This window comes from Punica granatum, chromosome 2 (assembly GCF_007655135.1).
Source record: "Punica granatum isolate Tunisia-2019 chromosome 2, ASM765513v2, whole genome shotgun sequence".
In the NCBI taxonomy this organism is placed as follows: domain Eukaryota; kingdom Viridiplantae; phylum Streptophyta; class Magnoliopsida; order Myrtales; family Lythraceae; genus Punica; species Punica granatum.
This window is the reverse complement of record NC_045128.1, coordinates 35,031,703-35,059,551: the sequence shown is the minus strand read 5'-3', so window position 1 is coordinate 35,059,551 and position 27,849 is coordinate 35,031,703. Positions and strand designations below refer to the sequence as shown.

Sequence of the window (27,849 nt, the reverse complement as noted above, 5' to 3'; positions counted from 1 at the left end):
AAATAGCAATAAATGTACTTAAAAAATGAGAAAACACAACGAGATTGCAACCAAATGTCTGAAAACTTGTCAGAAGCTATGACCCCTCTTCTCTCATCACGGAATTTCGGTTCGTCTTTCAATTCATATGAAACACGAGATATGTCCAGTCATTTGGAATTCAAAATGAATGATGGCGAGCCATTCCACCGGCAATATACTCGAACGTGAGTATCCGCTATTAACATGCCCGATTCGCGACGAGGTCACACTGACGTCCCACCAAATTCGCACCTCTCACCAATGCCCACAGATCTCCCTCCCCATTTTCCTTGCAGCCCTTCCCCATCTCTCTCTACTTTATGAAACTTTCAGCTAAGGCAAAATGCCTATGAACAAAATTTCTCTTAAAGCAACCAATCAATCATCGTCATCAAAGCACAAAACACACACATCCATACATATTCCTTACCTCCCACGCCAATCAAAAGCACGAAATCGTTTTAAACTCGTATTCAAGTCCCCAACTTCAGCGTATATTAACACATCAACATCACCATTTTTGGATCAAATCACAACATCTCCCCCACTAAATCTCTCCTTTTTCTTCATCTTAGCCATGACAACTACTACAGGAAGAAGTAACAAAACAACTTTCTTCTTTTGGCTCTCTGCCTCCATTGTTGCTTCCTCCTCAGTACTCCTCTATTATTCCCTCTGCAATCACCATAGCCATGGCTTACTAGAAGAGCAGAACTTCCTTGCTAGAGTGGCCGGGATTCTGTACAGCAAGCACTACCACCACCGCCATCACCATAGAGGGGGTGGGCCTGGGGTTGATGGGTGTGATGAGGGGGACTGGAAGGACAGGTCGAAGAAGCTCGTAGCTGACTATGATGTCTCTCTGGTGTTGTCTGTTGACATCAGGGGCTGTGGGAAATTCAGCAGTGTGCAGAAAGCTGTGGAGGCAGTCCCTGATTTCAGCCCTTACAGGACACTCATCCTCGTCAATTCCGGTACTTACAGGTTACTTCCACTTCCCCTTACTAAGACTGGAAAACCATAATTACCCGGCATGAATCAGCTGATTGATCGGGACGGTCCACGTTTTCCAGGACCTTCCATTCTTGTACTCAAATTAGAAATGCACCATTTTGCTGTCTATATTGTGTCTGTTTATATTCGAGTAAGCGTTAACTGTTTTAACTTACCTTAACTCAGTAGACCGATCGATTGACGGATCGATCATTTGAATGGTGGCCAGGGAAAAGGTGGTTGTCAATGCAAGCAAGGTGAACCTAATACTACTGGGGCAAGGGTACCTCAATACTGCAATAGTGTGGAACGACACGGCGAATTCCACTGGAGGAAGCATCTACAGCGCCTCTGTTGCAATCTTCTCACCCAACTTCACGGCATACAACATTGGCTTTCAGGTGCTAAAACGGGGATATTTTCACATGCTGCAAACCTTACAATGATAATCAGTTCGTTTATAACTGATATCGATTACTCACTGGTTGTTAAAACCTGTCTCGTTCTGCACTGGGAGTATGATTAGAATACAGCGCCGGAGCCACGGCCAGGGGAGTCAGGAGCGCAGGGCATAGCCCTGAGGATTGCAGGAGATGCTGCAGCGTTCTACGGCTGCGGGTTTTACGGGGCCCAGGACACGCTTTATGATGACCAGGGAAGGCATTATTTCAGAGAGTGTTTCATCCAGGGATCCATTGACATCATATTCGGGAACGGTAGATCACTCTACGAGGTAACGACCTGATACGTACATACTGGCAATCACAATTCGTTCAAGTATTAATAATGTACATTCCATCAGATCAAGGAACAGGACTTATCATTGGGCTTAATGGGCTTACTTAGAAGTATCGTTTTCCTTCATGGGTTTCTTAATTCTGTGTCCTAAGCATGCCTGTGCTAAGTCAACTGTTTCCTTAATAAACGCTAACGATGAAGCTGCATTAGTCAATTCAATTGATTGGACACTTTCCTGCACAATCTTCGTCGCAAAGCTTCACATGAGGCCGAGGTTTCTTATAGAACACATGACTAAGAACGCCTGAGGTGATTGATGAATGGCAGGGATGCACCATCAACTCTATAGCAAAGGATTTGGGCGCCGAGGTCAGTGGGTCCATCACAGCTCAAGGAAGAGGTTCGAGCAGCGAGGGCACGGGATTCTCGTTTGTGCAATGCAGCATCAACGGGACTGGTAGAGTATGGCTCGGGCGAGCGTGGAACGCTTATGCTACAGTCGTCTTCTCCAAAACCTACATGTCTGATGTCATATCGCCTGAAGGATGGAACGACTGGGGAGACTCGTCCCGAGACCAGTACGTCCACATAATGTTTCTTTCACTAGTAACACACTTTCTACCGCATGGTATCGCATTTTTTGTTCGTAATGGTATAATCCGCATACTCAAACGCAGGACTGTATTCTTCGGGGAGTACGACTGTTGGGGACCTGGAGCAAACTATACGAATAGGGTTCCATATGCAAGACAACTGACGGAATCAGAAGCTGCGCCTTACTTGGACACATCATACATTGATGGGGAGGAGTGGCTTCCTACCCGTCATGATATCCAACTCGCAAGTTATTAGATATTTCAAGCATTTCACGTCATATGACTGACTCTGACAACATCCGTTATGTATCCTCGACATTTGAGATATAAGAAGTTCAGAAATGTACTTAGCTAGGTCCTATTTGCAGGAAACTATTCTATTACACATTGTAATTGGATTCCTTAAAGAGGAACAATAACACCAGTCTCTGCGTTTGGGCATGAACAGTTTATCAAAGCTAGATTTCTCCTTGACTACAAACTGATGGACTTGAGCTCGGCTCGTTGCTCGATCGAGCCTTAATGTCTAGACTCGAGCTTGGCAAACTATGAGATTCAAGTAACTCGAGCCTGGGTTGATTGGGCACAACACGTACGGAGTCTCACTAAATAGGAGGCAATTTTATACATAACAATAACAAGAAAATTAAAAATATCATACACCCTTTTATGTATCAATTAAAAAGCTTAATAAAATTATTAACGATGGTGTAGTGTAGTAGCGCACGCTCTAATCTCTTAATCAAAAGGTTATAGGTTCGATAAGTTTGATACTCATGTAGGACTACCCGTGTCATTTTGTTATATTTTAGGATTTATATTTCATTATATAACATCATGAGTTTCTCTTATAATAAAATAAAAAAATTGGATGATAATACATGCAGAAAATGATAAATAAACTTTTATAAATACTAAAATAATAAGAGCTTCATTGCACTCCTAGCCTGCAACTGCTATCCTAGTAGTTGGATAGCTTTTGTCCTTTGGTTCGATCCTGATGCCGATAGGTTAACAGCGGTCAGGAATAGCTATCTAGAAGAGTCAAAATGGAAACAAATCTCACGTAGACTAAGAAAAGGAAAATTCATGAGTAGATTAATATATGATTTGAGTTTCACCGCCTAACATGTTAAGCTCTTAAGTGAAGATGTGTTCAAATCCATTTAAGCCTATTGGAAATATAAACTAAAATCATGTTTTGGTATGATATCGGCATTCAGTCTACGCTGTTGAGTTTTATGTACTTTGATTTAATAATTGCTCACTTGTTTATTTTCTTGTTACATTGACTTTTTGTCCTTTGGTTCGATCCTGATGCCGATAGGTTAACATCGGTGTGGAATAACAATCTAGAAGAGTCAAAATGAAACAACTCCCACGTTTGACTAAGAAAAGGAAAATTCAAAATGAAACAACTCCCACGTCTGACTAAGTCAAGTTAATATATGACTTGAGTTTACCACTTAATATTTTAAACTTTTAAACGAAGTTGGGTTCTAAGTCCATTTAAGCCTTTTGAAAATCTAATAAACTAAAATCATGTTTTGGTATGACATCGACATCAGTTTAGGCTGTTGAGTTTTTTATACTTTGATTTAATAATTGCTCACTTGTTTATTTTCTTGTTACATTGACTTTTCTTCACCTGTTTTGGTATGATCATGAGGTCACATGATGCAATGCTTAATAATATATATGAATCGATCAAAGGAATCATTATGAAGATTAGTTGGTTCGCCGAACTTCACAGTTGCCTTTGGAAGTTCATACATATGAGCATTCCAAAGGGAGGTGGGAGCCTTTTTTTCTCTGGATATTGTTGGGGTTTTAGGACTGTTGGTTTTGGTTCAATTTTTTTTTTAAATAAAGTGGCTTTAATTCGGATTTAAATCCATCTACAATTTAAAATTTTAACTTAATAAGTTACTAAACATTTGTCTTATTTATTAACTGTCCCATTTTACTTTTCTCAGTCGGTGTGGGACAAATTGTCTTTTCTCCCATCGTTATTTTTTCTCCAATATCCTGCCCTCACGTGGTATCGTGTCGTCTTACATGTGTCACGTGACCTAAAGCAATCATCGGGACAACTCTTGCATACACACGACTTAATCACACTCGCCCTCGCTTTGAAATCTCGACATTGGACACAACGAGTGCCTGCTCGGGACACACATTACAGTTATGCTCGAGCCTACGAATCGTACACACCTGCGCATTCACACTCGGGATTGTAACCATGGTTCTAATACCAATTGGTTCAATTTTTTTAATAAAATAGGCTTAATTCGAATTTTAACTAATTTACAATCTAAAAGTTTAAGTCAATATGCTCCTGAGTATTTATCGTATATGTTATGTGCCCCATTTTTCTTTTTTCAGCCGACGTGAGACAAATTATCTTTTCCCCCGCAGCCACTTTTTCTCCAACGAGTACCCATCTTTATATCTTTTAGTTATTTATTTATTTATTTATTTTGTTTGGGGCCTTTGGGCTTCAGCCCTGTTTATCCACCAAATAAAAAAAAAATCCTTTTGTTTCACCCAGACGGCAGGGGAATAAAAAACCTCTTTTGCTAATTAAATCCACTTAGTCAATCGAGGAAACTTTTGTAAGGGACCCCCATTGTAATATAATACATACGGCTTCCAACAAACGTTCTTGTTTCTAACAGCCATTCCAAGGACAATTATACGTATAATACATGTTTTAGGCTAACACCATAATCTCTTAGGCTCTGTTTGGCAACAAAGAAATTTTCAACTTAACTCCCAAAACGACAAAATATGAAGTCGAACGGTAAAATCCTGGGACCAACCAACGGGAAAACAGAAAACTTGACTTGTCTTACTCTAATTTCTGCAAAGGAAAAACTGTCGACAAGATTAATGGTAAATTCCCACCAGTCATTCAAAAAGCTTGCCTAATTTGTCTTTATATAAAATTAAAATGAATTGAGCTTAGCACAACTCAATTGCCAAACACAACCTTAACTATATATTCGGTATATAACATTATCATCAATTCTCTGGCCGCGAATGTCCGATCAATAGGAAGAGAAGAAAGGAGAGGAACGGAAAAGAGAAGGGAAGAAGAAGAAGAAGAAGATGGATGATGAGAATGAGAAAAGGGCACACGTACTTGTGGTGTCATTTCCCATACAAGGCCACATCAACCCACTCCTCCAATTCTCCAAGCTGTTAGCTTCAAAAGGCCTCAAGGTCACTCTCATCATCCCCTCCTCCACCACCGAATACTCCCCAAGCGCCACCCCGAGCTCGATATCGGTCGTGCACATCCCCAAGGGGTACGAGGATGGCGACACCCTGAGCATCGATGAACGCCTCCAGCGGTTTTTTACTGTTGTCACCCGAGCCTTAGGAGAGTTCATTCGGAAACAGGTCGAGTCCGAGTTCCCGCCCAAGGTCCTAGTGTATGACTCGACCCTGGCTTGGGCCTTGGACATAGCCCACGAACATGGCCTGCATGCCGCCCCATTCTTCACCCAGCCCTGCATGGTTAATGCCATACACTACCTGGCGAATCATGGCCAGCTCAAGATTCCAGCGCAGGGCCCATTCCGTTTGATTCCGTCAACACCTCAGCTCGAAACGAGTGATCTCCCATCTAATATTACCGACACCGAATCACATCCGGTATTGATGTCGTTGGTCCTTAACCAGTTCTCAAACTTGGAGAGAGCCCGATGGATCCTGGTCAATACTTTCTTTGAGCTCGAAGAAGAGGTAACTACTAATGTTAAACTATGATAATATCCTTCCTTTTTTCTATAAACTTATGCAGTCTTTGCTAATCTCGATCGGAGTTCTGAAATCAAAGTTCCAAGATGTAATTGAATTTTATCAATTGGTTCTTGATATTGTAGGTAGTCAAGTGGATGAGGACCCTATATCCATTCATGACTATTGGGCCAACCATCCCATCAATCTACTTGGATCATAGACTGGAAGATGACAGGGAGTATGGATTCAGCCTCTTCAAGCCCGAAATGGAATCTTGCATGAAGTGGCTTGACTCCAAGGAAGCAGCTTCAGTCATCTATATATCCTTTGGGAGCTTAGCTTTTCTTGGAGAAGAGCAGATGGAGGAACTAGCTTGGGGGCTCAAAAACAGCGAGATCCATTTCCTATGGGTGGTGAGAAAGTCGGAGGAGAAGAAGCTCCCAGCTGGTTTCTTAGATGCGATTGCACCATCGGACATGGGCATGGTTGTGTCGTGGTGCTCACAACTTGAAGTATTAGCCCATAAGGCAGTCGGGGGCTTTCTCACGCACTGTGGGTGGAACTCGACATTGGAGGCCATGTGCCTAGGAGTGCCATTGGTGGGGATGGCTAAGTGGCAGGACCAGCCCACCAATGCCAGGTTCATCGAGGACGTGTGGAAGATCGGGCTTAGGGTGAGGACTGGTGAGAAGGGCATTGCAAGTAGGGAAGCTATTGAGGCCTGTGTTAGGGAGGTGATGGAAGGGGAGAAAGGCAAAGAGATGAGGAAGAATTCTTCAAGGTGGCGAGAGTTGGCCAAACGGGCAGTTGGTGAAGGAGGGAGTTCCGATAAGAGCATTAATGAGTTTGTTGCTCAACTTGTACGGTGTTGATCACACCATCATGCCACAGAACACGACTGTCAATTCAAGACTCCATTTTCAGAATTTCGTGATGACACTCATTCGGAACATATCATTTGCTATGCCTAGATCTGCATTATCAGCAGCAGGAATTTTTATTAGAAACTGAATCCCGACTACTGGGCATCGAAGCGTACGACCGTACATGTGTGTACGTACTATATTGTTTTAAAAGAAATAAGTTGTCCACACTATATTAACATAAAAGAACTGCTCTTCCCAGTATCCTGTAATGAATCATGACATAACACTTGATTCTGTCCCTCTCGTACATATAGTTCCTTTAGGGGTCGATAGAGATTTTCGAGACGGGAAATGGCCCCTCGCTTGGTCGTGCCTCCGGACAGTGTGGAAGCTCTGCGACGAGAAGTTCAGTGGAAACCACTTGAAACCGCCACAGAGAAGATGGCTCTGTTTTGAACAATCGGCTCGGTTCGAATTGATCTGATGGTAAAAACTGAACACCTACAAACAATTGATAGGCAATATGTACCAACCCCTTCCTTTCCTTTTTATATATGGCTTTCTTTCTTTCGTTCTCTTATTTCCTGCAGATAATCACAAATACTTCCTTTATAGTATATACATGCTCGGAACTCGGTTCTCAGTTCTGATGCACAAGATAATTTTCCCATTAAGATGGCGATAAAACTTCTTTTTTTTATCGTTAAGGAGCACAATACTAAGAAAGCCCATGAGTGATCGATCAATATTGGCAGGGATGCACATTCAACTCAGGAGTGAGGACACCGTTTGTGCGCTGCAGCATCAGCAGGACTAGAAGAGTGTGGCTAGGGCAGGTCTGCAACACTTACGCCACAGTTCTCTTCTCCAAAATCCAATATCGTCTCGCCCGATGGATGGATCGACTGGAAAGACTCCTCCATGAGGTCCATAAAAAGGTTTCTTTCATGAGATTAATAATTGTGGCTTACTTTAGAGAGCTAGATCAATCAACACTTTGTACCACATAGTTATAAATTTTTTATTCGTAACAGTAGAATTCACGTCCTCTTAACACAGGACGAACCATACGAACAGGGCTCCATATGCGAGACGAACTGACAGGATCAGAAGTCACCCGTTACTTGGACACATCATACATTGATCCGACGCTTTTTTTTGCTGAATTACATTGATCCGACGCCGACACTGCTAACACCTTCGCTTTTTTTTGCTGAATTACATTGATCCGACGCGACACTGCTAACACCTTATACATATCCTCAAAAGTTGGGATTAAATAAGCTTGGGAATTTTCCCGACTTCTACCATGAAGGAAACTATTCTTATTACGCATTTTAAGTGGATTCCTTCATAAAGGATCAAATCAATAACACTGGCCTCTTACGTTAGGGAATGAACAGTAAATCAAACTCCCCATCTAATCCTATGAGACAAATATTCTCTGTTTTTCAGTTTCAATCCGCATCCGGAACTTTGCCAAAGTTGCATTTTCTCCAAACTGAGTTGGTAGGAATCACTATCAATGCACGAAGCTGAAGAATTTGCAATAATATTGAACACATACTGCTGCTACAAACACCACCCAAAAACATCCAAATGACTAGGGATTGTTACAACCACCTACAAAAAACAGCAGATTTTAGAACAAGCTTCACACAAATTTACAAAATGCCCGAGCAAGTTACATCTACAATAAACTCTTCTTCGCACATCCATTTAAGAGATGCTGAGTAGGGTCCGACTTTTGCTCCAGCAGCGAAACATCACACCAAATCAATATGGAATGAGTCAATTCGATCTGCTTCTGAATTGTTGGAGTAGGAGCTCATAAGCGTACACGTCGTATACTGCAATGTCCACCTTAGTGATTTGCTATCTTCGAGAAGAGTCTGAGCCTTGGTCCCTACGGATTGAATCGACACGGTCGAGTCTAGCTTCTCTCCATGACACAGAATTCGAAGATTTCAGTAGCAAGCCAAGGGCTGAGGAGCAGGTGGCTCTGACAACTGCATCAGCTGATCGACTCATTTTGCCCACCAACATCCCGAACACCTTTACAAACATTAGGAATTGTCAGAGATACTCAGTTCTTGCTCAGGCATTAAAATTTTGGAAGAGATTTGCCACCAACCTGAGTATAATATATTGCTAAAATGTGTTGATCATCTGAAAGTGAGAGGATGCTGCAAGCCAGATACATCGCATTTGCCTGAATTATTGGCCAAGGTGCGTCAAAGGCCTGCATTATTTAAGCAACGCTTGAATTGTTATTTTGACAAAATCAAGAAAATTGAAAGGAATTACAATTTTTTCAAGAAAGAAATTCCAGAATAAAGCAAATAATGACTTGAAGGAATAGAAAGCAATCCACAAATCAAGCTGTGCGTTGGTATGCTATTGAGATGATGAGGGAGGAGTATTATGATAACCACCGAAAGCACATAGAAGCTGCATCTTTGAATACAAGAAAAAAGCAAGCTTCACTACAAGTTGTAAGAGAAAGAGAAACGGAAATAGGGCGAACCTGTATAATTGAAGCCATGTAAGTACTAACACGGGATGAGAGATGCTCCGAAAGCTGCTTCGCAAGGTTCCTGATGAAGTCCTCATAGTCACCTCTGAAGGAAGATGAAGTCGCTTAATGTTATTCCCACATTTTTAAAGAGCTCAAACTTCAATGTCTCATTGACTCTTACCGATGGTCAGAATTGAAAGCCTGCATACTGAATAGGACAGAGAATTCATGCGTTTCGAAGAAAGGGGCAATCCTCTTCAGTGTATTCTGGTCATACGATAACAATGTGTAAGTCTCCTCTCAAGTTCTCCGGGAGATACTTATGAGGACTAAATCTTGAAGACGCGAAGAAATTACCCTACAAGCCTGTCTCACGGTTTGATTGTCGTCATGCAAATGCAGGACCAAGCGTGGAAGGGCAGCATGTACCTAGAGTAACACAAAACAAAGTTACTACAATGGCTCCCTTTGAAATGCTCATACATTTATCAGGAAGGGAAGTTTAGGGGTAACTGGGATCCTTTTAAAACGGAGCCGCATCTCTAGTTTATTGTCCCAACCATACTTAAGTAATGACTTGCCTAGCAAGCAAGATATTATATGATAAGTATATAATCCCAAGGGTGGTAGTTTGAGTAACATCGAACACAAACTGCAACTACTATATAGTGGAAGCTGCATCAGTAATGAACAGATCACATAATTGATGATCATATAAGATAGCTTATTGCCTTCAACCTGCTCAAGAAATGCTTCCCGTTGCGCTCCGACTCCATAGCTGCTTAGGGCACCGAAAGCAGCAAAAGCATCAGTTCGCATCTTCACGTTCATGGATATCTGTGACAAGAAACAAATTTCCATAAATAAGTTAGCCCTTACTTGAGAATTGCTTCATTTGATTTGAGAAAATCAAAATGCTATGTAAGGAAAATTGTAATACCAACTAAAATGCATTCGAATGGCATGAAATTATAACACTTACTTGAAGATTACGTAGGCGTACAGAAAGATTGAGTAATATGGGTTCTACTGCATCACTAGGGGCCGACTCAAGAATCTGAAAAGAAAATGAGTCAAATCGAATTACACAATAGAGCAATTGAATTTACTTTGCAAGGGACGAGAAACACCATGATTGAGAGGGAGAGATATAGAAAGAATACCATCAATAAACACGAAACTGCAGTCAATTGTACAGATTCGTCCATGTCATCTAGCAGTGCTAGAATGACACTTAAAACCTGTGCTGTGTATTGAAGTATATGAAGAGAAGGAATCTGCAGAATGAGAGAGAAAATTCATTTTAGAGAAGAGATAGCAAAACAAGTTCGTGCATATTTAATTGGCATCAAGAGCAGTATCCCAATAGAAATCACTGAAGAAAGATGTGAGATCTATATATAAGACCTGCACTAGCCCTCTCAAACATAGCCGTCTAACGGTTGGGGACTCATCTGATACATGCCTACACAATGCTTCGACCATCTGCTCCAGAAGGGAATTAAGCCCACCACTGCATATTGCAAACCGATTTAGCAGAAACTTCGAATAACAGCAAGATTAGAACAAACTAAACGATGCTTATAGAGAGGGTTTGGTGTCAGAAGCATAAGCATGCATCCTGCAGGACTACTTGATATTCTATGGACAAGTTAGTCTTCCAACTTTTAAGATAAAAAATACTATTTCTACTCATCATATGACATTAAAAAAGGGAAAGAAAAATAAGGGCAAAAACATAAAGTTCCTACCTGTAACAAATAAACTCCGATAACGCTGCAGCTGCAGATTCTCTTTGAAATCTATGGCTCCGATTTAAGGAGTTGCTCAAAATTAGACATATACTTTGTATCTGAAAAGATTGCAAGCCAAAAGGTGAGGATTTAACATCACAACATTCATGAATATAGTTATAACTTGCACATGTTCTGGTGAGTAAATGCAGTTCAAACAGAATTTATGTATGAATGCCACATTGAAAACGTCTTTGACCTACTGCGCAAAATTCTAACAAGGTACTAGTCAAATTATTTATAAATCCAGGCAAGCTTAAGAATTGGGAAAATTATCTGGAACTGAGAGTCGGTAGATCCAGAAATAGAAGCACTGCAGAATCCCAGCGAGTTTTGTCAGACTATGTAAGTGTTAAACTATTGTCGAGACAAACTACATGAATAAGGAACCTGCTTTAGTTAACTTAAGGAAAGGTAGTGATATGGGAGTCTAGAACAACCTGAGTGGCCTGAAAGAAATAGAGGGTAATCCAAGCACATATAGTAACGCTAAGCATAAGCTTTGAAAGTGGGGATTCGCGAGTTTTCATCAGATTACTTAAGGTGAAATCGGTATAATGGATTGAAACTGACCCTGGCATAAGTACTGTATACAATATGAGGAAATTAAGTTTCTAGTTTCAAGTGTTCTCGTTGACATTCTTCTGATATTCCAAACCTTTTTTACCTGAAACCTATGTGCTTGACTAAATGTCTAATTCCTTTTTCCAAAAAAGTGTTGTTTCTGAATCTGTAGTTTCACTAATAATTATCTTTCTGATGTTTTGACAAATGGAAGCAACATTCACCTCTTTTGGTCTTTTAATGGATATGCTTCCTGCTAATTCTCCAATAACGCTGATCCACCTCTCATTTTCATTGTTCTCACCATCCCGAGCGAGTATCTGCAGAGAAATATATGCATATTATGTCATGTTGAACAGAAAGAAAATTTTATCTTATGGAAAGTAATCTAATCAATTTGACCTGACCTTTCCCATTTCAAGGTCTCCAACACATTCACAAAATGCCTGAAATGCGGCCAAAAGAGCCCTACAAAATGAAAAAAGTTTACATGTTTCTCAATTTCAGATCATAACAACATTTGAGTTCGGTTTCTCGATTACTCATTAGTACCAAGTACTTACTGTAGTGGCTCAAGCTGACCAGTGCTAGCTAGTCTATGACAACTTCCGAATTGTATGATAAGTTCGGCCAGAACATATGAGTAGCTCTGTTCGACAGCTTTTTTGCCCACTTTACCCCCGCCTCTGGAACACAGATGAAACATTAAAGAGGAGAAAAATAATGCTTCAGAAAGCATTAGAAAGAAGAAGCATATAGCTTTAGAACCTGAAAAAGGCTGTTAGAGCGAAAACAGCAGGTCGCACAAACTCATTGTCCATTTTATTGTCAACAGAATTGCTAGAATTCTCTCCTTTCTCCGGCTCAACCTTAACCATAGGAGTTTGGTTGAGAATAGAAATGACATGCTCAAGGAACAATTGTGATAGCACTGCATGCTGTGAAAATGCCTGTAACAAGAGGGGAAGAAAAAGAAAAAGTGAACTAATTACTCCTTTCATCACTCACAATAATTATTCTTCTATATCAGTCAAACATTTAATTTTACCAAGATAAAGAAACAGAGTTTCTTTGGCAATATTGCAACCAAATTCTAGAAGGCAATCAGTACGATTTCAATCAAGTTGGATTGCAATTGCATGACAACCGCAAAAGATAATTCTTCCCTAACTAATGTCTTTATCAAAGATCACTCTTTGGAAGTAAAATTGACATCAAAAGAAACAAAAATTAATGCAAAATGAACTAATATAAGCAACAAGGCAGAAAAAGAATTTTCAAAAGAGATATATACTGAGGGGGTAAACAGTAAATGACACTCACATAGAATGCATCCTGCATAGGCCAGCCACCACGTAGTCTAGTTATGTCCTTAGTGGCCATGTCCCTGCCAGCAGCAGCTAAAACTTCATTGAAGACAACCTTTGAGCTAGTACTTTCAGCCAGAGTAGAGATCTGTCTATGGTTAAGGTGATTTATTCACGTGGAGGAAAGAAATTATATAAAGCCAGGTCTCTTCCCTAAAGAAACACAAAAAGGTCAAATGAAGTTAGATAAAAGCAAGGATACAGCACCAACAGTTTCCAGACGTAGATGCTTCTCAGTTACATGCGCTGTAGCAGACAGCATAGATTGGGTTGTCCTGCAGATACATATGTGACCACCCCACTCATGCTTTACATTTCTATATATATAGTTTTAGATGAATATAGATAAAAAGAAAAAAAATTAAAAATTATTTTAAAAAACAACAAAAACAAAACTTTGGGCTGTATACAGTTGTAAATCATTTGTTTTCTGAATCTTCCAACCTTGATACATCAGTTTCATTCAGCTCAGCTCCACGCTTTGTGACAAAGTCATTCACTGCTTGGATCGCCCCTTCAGCTGATTGCTTTACCTTATCGCAGATAGCTGCTGTACAGCCATGGAGGGTCGCCACAAGCTGCAAATAATCAGAATTAGTATACTAATATGCCAAATTCTAGGTATTGCAATCAAGGCATGAGACATGAACATTTTACCTCATCCTTTGTCAGTAGAACACAGACAGAGGAAACTATTCTGTTAAAAACCTCAGATGGATCTATGGAAGCATCCTGAAATGAATAGCTAAGATATCATTTTCTTTTCCATGAACCCAAAGAGCATAAAATAGAACAGATTACACAGGAAAAAGAATAATGCATAGAGACAGGTCCTTGGACTTACACTTCTTAGTATTTCTATGACGTCCTCAAGGGAGGACAGAGCACTATAAGATGATTCGAGATCCACAACTGAACTTGCGTTTGCAGGCCGGGGTAGAGATAGAGAGGTACTGAAGATTTGATCGAGTATCTAATAAGAATAAGAAGAGAAGATATCAATCCTCTATAATACTGAAATTCTGAAAGAAAGATAAGAAATAGGCCTATATCGGAAGCACATAGCTCCCTGATATCAAATTCAAATGCAACGATGCTGGATATTTACGGACCTGAGCAGAAAGCTTCCTAACTTCAGAATTGGTGTCTGCACAACGTGCTAGATATACAATAACCCTATCCCCCAAAGACAATGCTTCACGAGTAGGCAATACATATGCCGCTGGTAGTAAACAAGAGAACAAAGATTAGAAAGAGAAAGATATAAATGAGAAGCTTTAGCAGGAAATTCTCGTACATGGTAAGTTAGAAATGTTCCCAAGTATGCTTCGGTCTATTTGCTTGGTATGTGTACAACTTCCCTGACAGCCCAGAGAACAATGTCCACTAACACACAGCATGCGAAACCTCGCGAGCATTTCATAAACAGCAAGACAGCCTCTTTTCCTCTGATAATCAACTGAAGAGGCAACATATCTATCAACTTGTCTCAGGATATGCAATAATTGCTCTGCTCTGCTCCTCCCATCCTCGCCACTAATTTAAGAATATGTGACCAGTCAGAGATTAATTAGTAAACCTATTCACCCACGGCAAAAAGATAAAAGACCAAAAGAATAACAGGCACTTTTATAATCACAACTGTAAGACTGGGAACAAGTTATTACGTGCCACTGAACAGTCTTATTTCATGTATTAAAGAGTACTCTTCCACTTATTCCTAGCAAAGTCTCTAGTAAACAACCACCATATCACAGATGCCGCACAAGTGACTCAGATGTACTAGTTGCTACGTATTGAAAAAGTTTTCTTAAAAAAAAAGAGGTAATAGCTGCGCTTATAAGAGGGTTCCCAAGCCTATCTCCACATTTGACTGCGATATTAAAAAAGATACTTAATGGTTAAGGAAAAACAGAAAACTTCTGTCTCAGTTACAATTCAAAGGCCAAAGTATCTCTCTAGAAAGTGCAAGCCTGAGATTTGTGTTTTCATGCATCCACTATATGCTCAGGATCACAGAAAAATGCATTTAACATTTCTTATCGCAAAGTCAATAAGCTGAAAGATATTTCAACCAGAATTAGGATATCAGACAACTGAATCATTTTTTGTCATTTACATGTAACTGAGGCAAACACCTAAACAATCCACTTATACAATGATCTCCTATAGCCCATTTGAAGTTCTTCAAAATCTACTAACATGTGCCCCTGCACAAGCAATAAGTAGTAACACCATAGATACATTGGATATGAGATAACCTAGCATATTTCAAAAAGAAATCTACACTAAAATCAGAAATCATTAGGAAGATGCTGACCTAATGTGAACCAGCTAAGGAAGCAAGGCATTTACAATTACTATGAGAATTAGAAGTCAACAAATTTCCTAATCACTTAAATCACATACCTTGTAAGAAGAATTGCACAAAGGAGAGAAATGAGGTTATCTATAAGTGGGTTGACAACATCAATTGGATCGTTTGGCAATGCAAAAAATCCTAAGGTGGCCTGTCACAAAATCAGAAAGCATACAAAAAAAATTATAGCAAATCCCTTAAATATCTTTTTTGCAATAATTATATCCATATCAATACACTAAATGATACCTTCAGGACATGATTCCTGGTTTCAATGGTTAGCTTTGGCTCCACAGAGACCAAAGTAGTGCAAGCACTTAGAGCAAGGGACTGCAAATAATCAATAACAGAAAGAAGAGTCGTAGTATATCAGGAGTTGATCCAAATGTTTTAGCTTTTAGCAATTGATGTCATCTCCAATCAACTCACCTGAGTATGCAATAGTTCAAGACTAGATTCACTCCAGTCATCATTTTCATCTCTACCCATCAGAGTTAATATATAATCCAGTAATTGGTCCCTTCTCTTCAGTGGGAATGATGCGCCGCTTTCAGCAGCATTTATGACAGCACGACCTGCACTAGTATTGTGATATATGCTAAATTTTCTACCAAGATAAACTTGTATAGTCAAACCATCCATAATTAACAGACCACTTTATATTAAAATAGGTCATTTAACCGCATCTAGATGAATACAGCCACATTATCGCTCTTCTCGTGTTCCATTTTCCCATCTTAAGGTGTGTCAAATACCATTTAAAGATAATTTCACAGATGCCAATGAAAAGCATCATGACACTTCATGGTTTCTCAAATATCTATAAAAATTGATATTCTGTCAATACCACCAAAAAAAGGGATGAGTTATTTAGGAAAACCATGAGACTTAGACTCATTAGAAGAATTGCCATGAAAAAGCACAAGGGAGAACCAGAGATATGCATACCAAGTAAGTCAATAGCAGTGATAACAGCCTGCTTTGCAGTGGGATGTCGCACATGAAGCAGCCGTGAGAGCATGTTAGTACCCTGTAGAAGAGAAAATATATAAAAGCACTGACCAAAAATAAGAAGACTGTTGAATGACTCGGAGGACAGTACTATCTGCTACCAACTGAACATAGTTAGACTGAAGAGAATAGACCGAAATTTTCATAATAGCTATTGTTTCTCCTCAATAATTGAATATTCGAAAATAGCACATCTTGGGTCCCTCAGAAAATTAGCCCATTGCCTTCTTGCTTCTTACCCACAGAGCCACCAGAGTTGTTCCTCACATCTTATCAATAAAATGTCATTATTGCTTCTCTAATAATCACTCTTACAATTAGAAGACTTCAAAGCATTTAGAAAATCAAACAAGAACTCATGGAACATAATCACATAAGAGGTTTTCATTAGGGAGAATCCACAAACCAAAAGAGCACGTAATCTTCCAATTTGGAATAAAAGCAGATTAAAGACAAATAAATTAGTAATAGATTGACCATATATTTCCCAATTTAATATCTTAAGAGACGAGAAGCCATACAACTAGTGCATCTATTCTGGCTTCAATAACCGTTGAAGGAGCATATCTTGCAGCATAACCATACATCAACGCCAAAGCAGCATGTATATCGTCAGACTCAACAGATCTAAAACTATCTGAGAAAAGAGAGAGGAACCTGCAATTGGAGGAGAAAGCTATTCAGAAATATTGACACTGGTTATATAATAATATGAAAAGTGTGCCTACAGTCATCACGTTATACAAGCTGAAGTTGCATCTAAATCTTAGATGAAAAAGTTTTCCTCAATGGTTAGGGATTGAGAAGCAGGATTTAATGGCACTTGCATTGTTTATATTTAACACAGAGGTTCAATGCCAACACTTACCACTCAAAAGCAACGAATTGGGGCGATAGAAAGAAGAGAAAGGGGGCAAGCAAACCTTTCGATTATACTTTGTCCAACATTGTCCAGAATATCTTTTAACTTTTCCAGGACGGTATCCAAGTGAGATGCAGCCACCTGAAGTACTCCATGCCATCAATTTCTGAAATAGAGAGAAATGGAAGAGCATTCTAAAAACTATAAATGATCATATACCAATCCCATTGCTTTGGCCAAACCAAGCCTATTAGTTGGATTTGCAATATTCGCTTGTTTATACATCCAACCAATCCTCTCACGAACAAATGCTCTATCGTTCACTTTCTGAAGCAGCATCCCGAGGCACCTGCAAGATGAAAGTTTATAAAATTTCAATTCAGGCAGCGCCGCACCTTCATTGCTCACAAAGCCATGGTTTTTTTTATTAGAAAGAGAGAACTATTCACTATGAATGATAGACCAACAATTTCATGTAGGCAAGAATTGCAAACAGTAAAGACCATACCGATGAAGTAATGCAGAATGTTCATCGTCAGATGTATACAATTCATATTGTCTGGTAAAAGCATTTCCAAGGGAAATCACCCAATCAATATCCTGAATTACATCCAAAGATTCTGCAAGAAACTGCAACCAAAGATCAAGGAGCAAAGTTTGTTACTCAGACTTGTGGCAACTTCTCTCTATTTGAATTTCAATATTTTCCTGAAGAGTGTATGTTTTCTCGTCAGTGAGTGCTGTCCAACACAGATGGATTACATGCCCAAAAAAAATTATAATTAAAAATTTATTGTCTTGTATCAAATTGCTATGCAATTCTAGGAAGATAAAACCAAATAAGAACAGTATCAGCTGCTATATTTTGTCCACATGACAGAAATGGACCATGTTATCAGGATCACAGTACAATTTTTGAAAGCCCAAAGCAGGTGTCATATGAAAATTTCTACTGTATAACAATATTACCAAAATTCCAGCCATAGATGACACTAACATATTGTCTAGGCCTTCTAGGTGCCAAGGGGATGCAATCGAAAATGTGAAAGACCACAGAAGCTTATGCATCCTTCCCCTTTGTTTTCTTTTCTTCTATTAATTAAGCAAAAGTGAGAAAGTCCAACACACTTACATTGATAATCATATCATCCCATGCCTCTTGATATGACAGATCCTGCTTCAGGTCTTCCGGATCACTAATGTAAGCCTTCATTTTTGGAATCTAGCGCTTAGCAAATATCAAATATAAATTAGACTTCACGATAGTCATTCTTTACAGACCATATGGTGCTCAATAGGAACTTCAACGAGAGAAATCAGACAATATTGGACGTACAAAATAAATGTCAGATTGACGCTATCATGAATGCCTAGCAATTCAATAGCAAGATACAGAACTTTGCTAATACATAACAAACTCTCAACGATGTTAAACAATATATATGCACCCGTATAATGTAATAAGATTTGATTCACCTCTAAGATTTGAAACCGTAAGTCAATGATTAAAAAAAAATAGTTTGACCGGGGAACTACAAATGAACCAACAACAAGCTGAAGCCTTAACTCCTGAATTAGCTTGATATACCTCATCTTGCCAAAACAGATTGATGTTCTTTGGGAAAAGGGGAGCCAAATTGTAGAGAACCTGCAAAATCAAGTTCATGGCAAGTCTTCCATTTCAGATGAGTAGGGCTATTATTACAAACTTATCTGATGAAGCTGACAGAAGCTACTATATATGAGAACCCCAAATCCTTCTAAATCAGAACTTCTCTTTGGGATGGCTTGACAGTGAAAAAGCATAGTGTTTTTAAGTGCTATAAATCCATGGGTTTAGAGAACATGGCTCAATTAAATGCTTTTCTTTTCTTTTTTTTAGTTTGTGTATTCAATATACTCATTTAACATCATCTTTCGCCTCATTTAACTTCGTATATATTTTCATTGGAGAAAAAACTTTGTATATATAGAGAGTTCAATATCAATTAGCTAATTAAGCAGACTAATTTTCGTTTAAATTCAGTTTTCTTATCCAATGTATATGATACCATTTAACCTGATTTTTTTTTTTGATGCAGATTAGTGTTCCAACTATTGACGTAATTAAGTAGAAAATATATCCTTCAATAAACATCTCTCTACATATATTCAGATATTCATAAATAAAATTGCCATAATTAAGAAGAAAATACATAGTTACATAAACATCTCTCAACTATACATATCCATACATTCATAAATTCATAAATAGATTCACATATATGAGTATTTATAAACAAGATATTATCAGTATATATATATATATATCACATTCAACCAATATACATGAGAATTATTTATCAAACAAAACTTTCTTAAAATAGACGACGGATATATTTAAGATATCGTATAAAAAATATATCGCGTATAAGATGCTAATATGGTGGCATGAGAGCATTTAAAATTCCATCACGTGGCAGCGTGAGAGAAGGTGATTTTAATTTTGATGAGGTGGCAGCGTAAGATGCAAGCTCGAGGGAATTATTACATATGATATTGATTATAGAAAATTACTGGGAAAAAGTCAACGGCCAAGTGTCAACCAGAAAAAGACTATTCAGGCCAAAAAAAAAAAGAAAAAAAAGAAGTCGACCCTTGAAATCAAAAATCAAGGAGAAACTTATATGGAAATTTCTCAATCCAAAGTAACTATTTTGGTAATGCAAACAGTGAAGACTGAGAAAGAGGAATAATGCTCTGGTAACCTTACTCCAATGGTTCATTCTCAATAATTTAATGTGTCAGTCAAGTGGTCTACTGGGAAGCTTTTTATTATTTATTTAACTGATATACTGGCAAGGAGACATCCTTACCGCTAAAATCTGCGAGGCCAGCTGCTCCCTTGCTAAAGGATTGTGCAAAAGAACCACCAACCGAGCAAAAATCTCCTAGTGTATGAGTACACGGATCACTAACATGTCATCATATAAACACAATATAAGGAAACAAGACATCAACACAATTTCCACCTCAGGTTTTGGAATATCAGCACGGGCAGTACATTCACTTAGCATAGAATTAGTATATGATGATCTATGCCGGCAAAGTTCAGATATACATCTGCAAACCTGTGGTTGAAATAAAGACATCCAAAATTGTCAGGAAAATGTTCAGATATGCAGTGTGTTCAATGATTAACTGCATGTCTTAAATTGTTGCACCACAGAAAAATTAATCAAGACAGGCAAATTGGGGGCTTTAAAAAGATTAAACAGAACAAAAAGATTAAGGCTTGCATAATCAGCATCAAGCATGTATGACTGGTGATGATTTATAAGGAGATGTATACATACCGTGGCAACAGCACCTGTATATATCCGTGGAATTATCATCTTCAAAAGAAACGGCCAAAGAATATGCTGCCAAAATTCCATACAATTTTGCTCGTGGTTAACTTCACATAATGCAAGAAACCTCAACTACAAAAAGCTATGCATGATACTGACATACCTCCATCTCAGGAATTGTGATGGTAATCAAAAGAAGACCTTTTTCGCAGATTGTCCTCAACTCAGAAGGAGAAACTGAACCAATTTTCACCTAGGATAACCCAATACAAATAAGGGTCAGGTATATATATAGTGGTTCTTTACTTAACCCAATACAAATAAGGACCGGGTATATATACTGGTTCACATTAACAATCCGAGTGTCATTTAACCAACACTAAGATAGGCCATATAGATCTCATCTTGGGAGACAATCCCCGCATCTAACTACTCCAGATTTCTGGATGTATACAGTGGTCGTCGCATAATGTATTGAGACAGCACTTACATGCAATGTAGTGGATGGTCAATATTAACTAAAACTTTCCCTTTCTTTTGGCCAACCATATCAAGTAAAATTTGCATAAACAAGTAAAGCAACTTTTAAACAAATCATCAGCAACTTATCTTATTATTTCATTATGAACAAGTATGAACATGGAGATGTCTATATTAAGTATGTTCTGAGAGGTATTGCAGCTAGGTGATCTCGTGTATAACAATGATGCACTTCAAACGTAATTTGGTGTGGAATATTGAGGGGAGAGAACAATAAAGTTCAAAGATAAATCACCAAGGAAATGACTAATTTCATCCCAGAGTCAGAAAGTAACCTCAGTTCTCCTGTGTTGATTAAAGCTTTCAGCATCATCTCTCTCCAAATCTGATACGGCACAATGACGGACGAGATACTCGACAAACAATTCCCCAGATGGACCAACCAAGTAACAGTGTGAAGCCATAACTACAATTAACTACCACAGCACAAGAAAACAACAAAACGCAAAGATAAATTAAAAAAGGCAAGGCATTATTCATACAAAAAAGAACGGATATAATAAGTCAGTAGCAATACCTCTGATAATGCCTTTCGGACACCTAAGTTTTGCTCATCCAGCAACAACTTTGCAGCTTCTACAAGCGATGGTCTTTTGCTGTGCCAGGCTTCAGACAACCTTCAAATGGAATATCAAGCAGTTTAAACTCTTTTAAGCAACAAGTTTAGATTGTAGGAGGTTACCCTTAGTTCAAATTGTAAACAAATATCTAATATTGCTGGTGGTTTTTACAAGTACACCCAGTCAAATTATGTTAATACAACAAAGCCACAAATGTGGCATAACTGGATTATATGTCAGGAAACATCTAACCAAACAAACACATGCCAAAATTATTGATCCATTCCAAGTTCCCACGTCCACAGGATAACTGGAATTATCTTCCTAGCAATGGCAAAATGAGGAAAATTAGGAGGATTCAGAACAGGTTTGCAATGAATGACTGCCTAATGGAATGGGGTTATTCAATTGATTAGGATCAATTAGTACGCTATAGTGGTCCACGGCCATCGCATAGTTGCCTGATGTAATTATTTGTTTTCATATTACAAATTAATGTTAATACAATAGCAAAGACCAAAGTTGGCTTCTCTTGGTTGCTTAATGGTTAAATATTTGTGCTGATAAAGCTGCATGGACTAGCATTATAACGGCTCCTCTGGAGCTGCTAAACCCCTCCAATATCAGTACCCTCAGACCATTCTTAACCAGCAGCCGGCACAAGGTTAGTTATGAAAACTGACTGCTATGGCAGTAACTTGGTATTATAGAGCTTTGTAGTCAATTTTGAAACCATAATCCTTCACCAAGAATATTTGAACTTGCGCAATTTAGGCCACTTTTAGGTCTGAAACTGAAAGCATAAGATAGGGACGTATTTATATGTTTCCGACCACTTGGAGCATCTAGCATTACCTCATTGTCACTGGTATGTCCCCTAACTATATCAATATATATATATATATGGACAAATTGAAAGGGCAAACTACAGACCTGGGCAAGAGATGCTTTAACACACAAAGTGCCCCAAAAGTCAAAGGTTCTTCCTTCAGCCTGCACTTCTGATAACAGAAATATGACAACAAAAAATAAATTATTGTGTGACATTCAGAAAATGAGTCCCTGAAGGTCATATCCATTAAACTGACGGAAACAAAAGAGACACTGAAGAACCAGCATAAAGTATTCAATATTTGCTACATAATGGCACTTACATTCATAAGAAATACAAATAAGTCTTCTGGATATACAATTCCGACAGCCAAAAAGCAACGTTGAACTTCATTATAGGTCTGCAATGCAAGAAAAGCAAAAATTTGAAGAATAAGACCGGACAAATCTATAAAATACTGTCCCATTTACCTTTAACTTTCTTGAGCACAACCTTCTACAGTAAACACCGATATACTTATCAAAAAAAGAAATTAAACACCAAAATAAATACTACTAGAAATAAATAACAGTAGCTACGCTTATGTCTGTTGGTTTTGACAGCGAGAATGCAAAACAAAAGATCTCATCTGTCATGTTTGGAATTTGTTGTATTTTTGTATATTTTGTAGAAGCTAAGATTATGTCAATTGGTCTTGATGGTCAGACTACAAAACTTCACTACTCTCATTTTGATGCTTGCAATGGGAATGGAGTGGGGTTTAACTCCACTCCATTCCAACTACGAATAATTATATTTATTTAGGGTTGTAATGATTGTGTTGCTGAATTATGGGAAAAAGTGGGAAAAAGTAATGAATAGTTGAGAGAAAGTAATGATCGTGTTGTTGAATTGTGGAAAAGGTAATGAATAGTTGAGAGAATTTAGTATTAAAAATTGAATTGAATGGTAGTTAAGATAAAAAAAAATTGAAGAAAAAAGAAAAAATAATAATTGTGTCGTTGAATTAAAGATAAGTAGAGTTAAAGTGGAGTAGAGTAATGAATATTATTCCGAAACCAAACACACCCTAATATATTGTAGACAATAGAAGATAGATTCCACTGACCAAGTTCAAGAGGCATTACAATTATGAAGAGAATATATAACATAAATGTATGACATCATCTGCAAAGTAAGTTAAGGGTCCACCATCACTTGATCTCACCTTCAATCCCATTGAGAAATCAGAGCGGTCTTTACTCTCATTATTTACACAGACAACTGGAAGAAGTGTTGATAGTATGACAGTAAGATCCTGCAATCCGGCACGCAGGATTATGGTAGAAGTTAGAACATGTTTTGTGAAGTTTAATTGGTACGATCATATATGATCAGTGGGAAATGAAATCAAAGCAATGATGCTTAAATTACCTCAAAATCAAGCATAGGAGGACCACTTTCAGACATGAGGGAGGAATACAAGACATTGTAAAGACTGCACGTGGCCAAATAAGCTATTTCCTTCTCTCTCTTATACCTGATTAGTGGAAATAGGAAAGAAGTTGCCCCACAAATGTCAACAGTTACAAGTCCACATATATTACATAAACATGATTAATGCTGCAAATACATATGCATGGAATATACGTAAACATATATCTATATATCTGGAAAGTATCTGCTGACAGCAGCGGCAGCAGCAGAAATAGTTTTAGCAAATGGAAAGAGTGAAATCTTACAACTCCAAAATTGTTGGCACAAGTTTTGGCAAAGCTGCCTTCAATTGGGTCCGGGAGATAAGGCCAACCATCTGCCCTAATGCTTCAACAGAAGATGTATGAACCTACATTGGCCAAACAAGAGATCAACTTTAGTAGAAGCCAACAAAAGAACCTGAACTGTCTTTGGGAGATGATTGGAAGTAGCATTTCCAATCTAGCTTGCCAAATAAGCTTTCATTCATTTCTGTTTTTTACAACCAGGAAACATGTTTAGAATTGCCAATAAGCTTTTACCATTTCTATTTAAAACAGACGCCATGTTTAGAAAATGAAATTCACAACTACTTGCCAAATGACAGCATTTTACTTGAAAGAGCTACAGAGAAAACGCAAATATGTGCAGAGGATTTATAAGAAAGCCAAAATGCATGTGGAATAAATAATAAAAAAGAAAATGAACCTTCAGATCTCGAGAAGTCGCCCACACCCTTAACAAAAGCTCAAAAGCAGAATTCAGGAATGACCTAGAAAAAGAACATGTATTAGAGCATATCCTCACAGCAATGAACTTCACAAGGTTTGAAGAAAATGACTCACATTACATCGCCATCAAAAGATGATTTAGAAGGAAATTCCAGAATATATTGCCGAACAGCCTGACACCAACATTTGAACGCTGGAAAAGAGTAAAGCCGTTCTCAAATGAAGTCTTCCAATGAAGATAACTTTCACAAGATAATGGCAGTCAACTATAACGAATTCCCAATCACCATTCTAAGAATTTGTAGCAATCAGTGGGTATCAACCAATCTATTAATAGTATGGAGTGTCACAAGCTTAAGAAACATTATAAAGCCAAACCCGATACGTGAGCAGTTGTTAACCACGGACATTCCTACACACGCTTTCAGTTAACGAAACAAAGTTAAGTCTGAAATACCATTTGCGAAAATTGGTCGTTGGGGATCTCGAACATTCCCAAGGATGGGTAAAACTCGGGAGAGCACGCCTTTAAGCCTTGGAGTGAACTGCAACGCTTCAATTGAATCAAAGTAGGAAGCAGGTTTAGCTTAAACTGACATATCTTCAACACTGTATAGAAACAAAACATTCGAAAGCTCAAGTGCTAGATTGAATATAGCATGAAGAGAGAATGATTCCAAACCATCTGCAGAGGCATAATCTGCCAGGATTTGGACCATTGCAGGGAGAGCTGAACTTGGCCCCGAAAAATGAACAAAAACTTCTTCCATCATCTGACAGAGCAAAAAGCCAAATAAAACTTCAAATCTCATCAGTGGACCGTTAAGTATTACATAAGTTCCGATTTCTTTGATTTCATATATAAAATCCAATTTTACCAATATAAGTAGGGAGATCCATTTTCATATAGGCTCCAAAGAACATTCTACAGAACAAAAAGTATCCGTCTAGTCCCAGTGATTCTCATGGATAGCATGCATAACTTCTGCCCAACACAAAAATTTACTAAAAGTGCTTGGTGGATCAGATTTCCACATATACCAGTGGGAATCGCAGGATTTATGGCTAGGAGTGCTCTTCTAAAAACTAGACAAAAATCCTGTATTTAAAGCAGCAAAAAAAAATGGTAAATCATCAGTTACCAGGTCAGGCAAGTGGGAACCTATGGAAACAAGTAACCCTGAAGCAGCCCTTTGCCAGTCTGCATTTAATTCCTGTTGAGGACATCAAGTATTAACAGGAAACAACAGTTTTAAGTGAAATGAGGAACAGGAAAACACAGGGATTAATAATGAGAAAATGATGCTCGCAATCAGAAAATAACAGATGATAAGTGCCGACTCTAGCTTGATAACCAACAAATTATTAATATGAAATAACACCAACGAACAAAAATTTCAACCAGAAGCTTTTTCTACATCCATATGATCTACTAGAGTAGATCGGTATTGCTACTATTGCCCATATAATGAGACTGAAAGCATTTTCTTTAATACGAACCGTGAAATAGCCTTCCTACATCATCCTAATACTCCACAGCAGCATAAATCTTAACATCCCAACAGAGGAACCCCAGCACTGAACAACCCACAGATAACCTTCAGCAACATCCAAACAGCAGATGAGCTCGAACACAGTCCACCCGCAGTTGATACATTTTATTGTGCAGCATCTTCTTCCAATGTTGGTTAGAGAAGAAGCCTAAGACTCAGCATCTAGAAATGACTGAAGACACACAAAGATACTCGGAGTTCAAAAATACTCATGTTGAATGAACCAAAACAGAAAGTCCAGGAGTAGCCTGTAGCATTAGCTAATGCATCAAAAAGCTTCAGGGAGCTCTTAATGCATCACATTCACTAGCGGGAAGGATTGATACTAAATACTTACTGTAGATTCACCAAACTCAGCAAACTTCTGCTAAGTCCGTTATTCCTACCATATACCAGTTCAAGATCGTAATGATGTCTGCGACTGAGTAAATAACTCAATTAAGATAGAGACGTGCCTTAGAGGAGATCATCTCAGTAGTGGCAAGCTTAGCAAGCTTTGACATGAAAACGGAATCGACTTCGCCTGCTTCCAGAGCTTGGACTCCCACTGACATGACCTGGAATATTCCCGCCATATTCCCGAACCGCTGAAACAAACAATTAGCATAGCCCGGTTACAGCTCCGACATTCCATGTAACTAACCAAAGGACGCAGATTCCAAACCAAGCATAAATTCACAGCGAGTACCCGACGACCACCACGAGAGACAGCATAGCAGCAGTCGAGAACTAGAGGAGGATTCCTGCATAATGCACACTAGTCATGTCATTGTCATGCTCCATGGGAGCCTCCAATGCGTAAGGAGAAAATGACAATTGAGAGAGAGAGAGAGAGAGTATGGGAGGGATATACAGAGCAGCGATGTCCTTGAGAGAGGCCATGGAGGCCACGCGAACGGAGAGGGACTCATCGGCAAGCGCGGAGACAAGGACCTGCACGGCCTCTGCAATTTCCAACCATCAACCAACCAATCAGAAAGACAGAGACGAGGTCACCGGAGAAACCGAATAATGATTGGGCGGGAGAAAGGTACCTGACGCGGGAACTGAATTCCCGGAGCTGGAAGTAGCCATGGAGGGAACTACGCCGAGCAGGGAACCAGAGAATTGAGGAGGTGAAGATGAAGAAGGCGAAGAAGGGAAGAGAATGTAAAGAGATTCAGGGAGGGAGGAGGAGGGGACAGAGGAGAGAGAAAGAGTTGAAAATGCCTGCCACTGCCAGGTAAGAGACCACCGGAAAATGCCACGGAGAAGATTGCCAGCGAGAACTTGATCGGAAATACTTGCCCGTAGGATAAAAACAGCTAGCGCGTATTATTTCTGACATGACACTCCCCCCTTCGTCCCCGTCCCCATGGATTTTTCTCCTTTTTCTATAATCAGTAAAAAAAAAAATTATCCATATTAATTTTCG

General features: G+C 38.8%; 3 protein-coding genes across 6 annotated transcripts; 2 read left to right on the top strand and 1 right to left on the bottom strand.

Moving 5' to 3' along the window:
* Nucleotides 1–296: 296 nt before the first annotated feature.
* LOC116194241 (probable pectinesterase 15) lies at nt 297–2,805 on the top strand. The gene is made up of 5 exons (XM_031523001.1): nt 297–1,005; nt 1,244–1,415; nt 1,541–1,747; nt 2,080–2,330; nt 2,430–2,805. Exons 1-5 carry the CDS (start codon nt 365–367, stop codon nt 2,602–2,604), a joined length of 1,446 nt encoding a protein of 481 aa, XP_031378861.1. The 5' UTR covers nt 297–364; the 3' UTR covers nt 2,605–2,805.
* A 2,554-nt stretch (nt 2,806–5,359) lies between these two features.
* On the top strand, nt 5,360–7,255 carry LOC116193764 (UDP-glycosyltransferase 74E2-like). Its single transcript, XM_031522515.1, has 2 exons — nt 5,360–6,098; nt 6,239–7,255. Exons 1-2 carry the CDS (start codon nt 5,460–5,462, stop codon nt 6,965–6,967), a joined length of 1,368 nt encoding a protein of 455 aa, XP_031378375.1. The 5' UTR covers nt 5,360–5,459; the 3' UTR covers nt 6,968–7,255.
* A 1,196-nt stretch (nt 7,256–8,451) lies between these two features.
* On the bottom strand, nt 8,452–27,762 carry LOC116193763 (protein SHOOT GRAVITROPISM 6). Of its 4 annotated transcripts, XM_031522511.1 has the most exons (51): nt 27,470–27,753; nt 27,289–27,379; nt 27,124–27,178; nt 26,891–27,022; nt 26,025–26,096; nt 25,565–25,655; nt 25,340–25,435; nt 24,997–25,075; nt 24,860–24,923; nt 24,418–24,521; nt 24,110–24,215; nt 23,904–23,993; nt 23,019–23,096; nt 22,798–22,865; nt 21,822–21,921; nt 21,580–21,720; nt 20,928–21,017; nt 20,771–20,836; nt 20,447–20,545; nt 20,291–20,365; nt 19,024–19,083; nt 18,568–18,657; nt 17,944–18,065; nt 17,655–17,784; nt 17,497–17,576; nt 17,095–17,230; nt 16,511–16,592; nt 15,992–16,137; nt 15,812–15,892; nt 15,613–15,713; nt 14,501–14,739; nt 14,316–14,425; nt 14,048–14,176; nt 13,861–13,935; nt 13,648–13,781; nt 13,406–13,478; nt 13,160–13,291; nt 12,605–12,786; nt 12,400–12,522; nt 12,244–12,304; nt 12,061–12,156; nt 11,231–11,331; nt 10,887–10,992; nt 10,643–10,756; nt 10,462–10,536; nt 10,218–10,316; nt 9,837–9,908; nt 9,661–9,746; nt 9,489–9,582; nt 9,096–9,203; nt 8,452–9,016 (listed from the first exon to the last, which is right to left on the bottom strand). In XM_031522511.1, the coding sequence occupies exons 1-51, from the start codon at nt 27,507–27,509 to the stop codon at nt 8,837–8,839; spliced, it is 5,154 nt and encodes a 1,717-aa protein (XP_031378371.1). In that variant the 5' UTR covers nt 27,510–27,753; the 3' UTR covers nt 8,452–8,836. The 4 variants fall into 4 exon arrangements, with proteins under 4 accessions (XP_031378371.1, XP_031378372.1, XP_031378373.1 ...); XM_031522512.1 differs by lacking the exons at nt 26,891–27,022; nt 27,124–27,178; nt 27,289–27,379; nt 27,470–27,753 and adding an exon at nt 26,383–26,819; XM_031522513.1 differs by lacking the exons at nt 26,891–27,022; nt 27,124–27,178; nt 27,289–27,379; nt 27,470–27,753 and adding an exon at nt 26,383–26,819 and having other exon boundaries at nt 25,340–25,427.
* Between the last annotated feature and the right edge of the window lie 87 nt (nt 27,763–27,849).

What these genes read in the sequence shown, in the direction of transcription:
- LOC116193763 (XM_031522511.1), bottom strand. Translation starts at nt 27,509, where the DNA reads ATGGCTACTTCCAGCTCCGGGAATTCAGTTCCCGCGTCAG. An exon ending in TCACAATTCCTGAGATGGAG is followed by an intron (nt 20,837 to 20,927) that starts GTATGTCAGTAT and finishes GAATTTTGGCAG; the next exon opens with CATATTCTTTGGCCGTTTCT. An exon ending in CCGTGAGACAGGCTTGTAGG is followed by an intron (nt 9,747 to 9,836) that starts GTAATTTCTTCG and finishes TCGTATGACCAG; the next exon opens with AATACACTGAAGAGGATTGC.
- LOC116193764 (XM_031522515.1), top strand. Translation starts at nt 5,460, where the DNA reads ATGGATGATGAGAATGAGAAAAGGGCACACGTACTTGTGGTGTCATTT. An exon ending in TCTTTGAGCTCGAAGAAGAG is followed by an intron (nt 6,099 to 6,238) that starts GTAACTACTAAT and finishes TTGATATTGTAG; the next exon opens with GTAGTCAAGTGGATGAGGAC.
- LOC116194241 (XM_031523001.1), top strand. Translation starts at nt 365, where the DNA reads ATGCCTATGAACAAAATTTCTCTTAAAGCAACCAATCAATCATCGTCA. An exon ending in CATACAACATTGGCTTTCAG is followed by an intron (nt 1,416 to 1,540) that starts GTGCTAAAACGG and finishes GAGTATGATTAG; the next exon opens with AATACAGCGCCGGAGCCACG. An exon ending in GGAGACTCGTCCCGAGACCA is followed by an intron (nt 2,331 to 2,429) that starts GTACGTCCACAT and finishes ACTCAAACGCAG; the next exon opens with GACTGTATTCTTCGGGGAGT.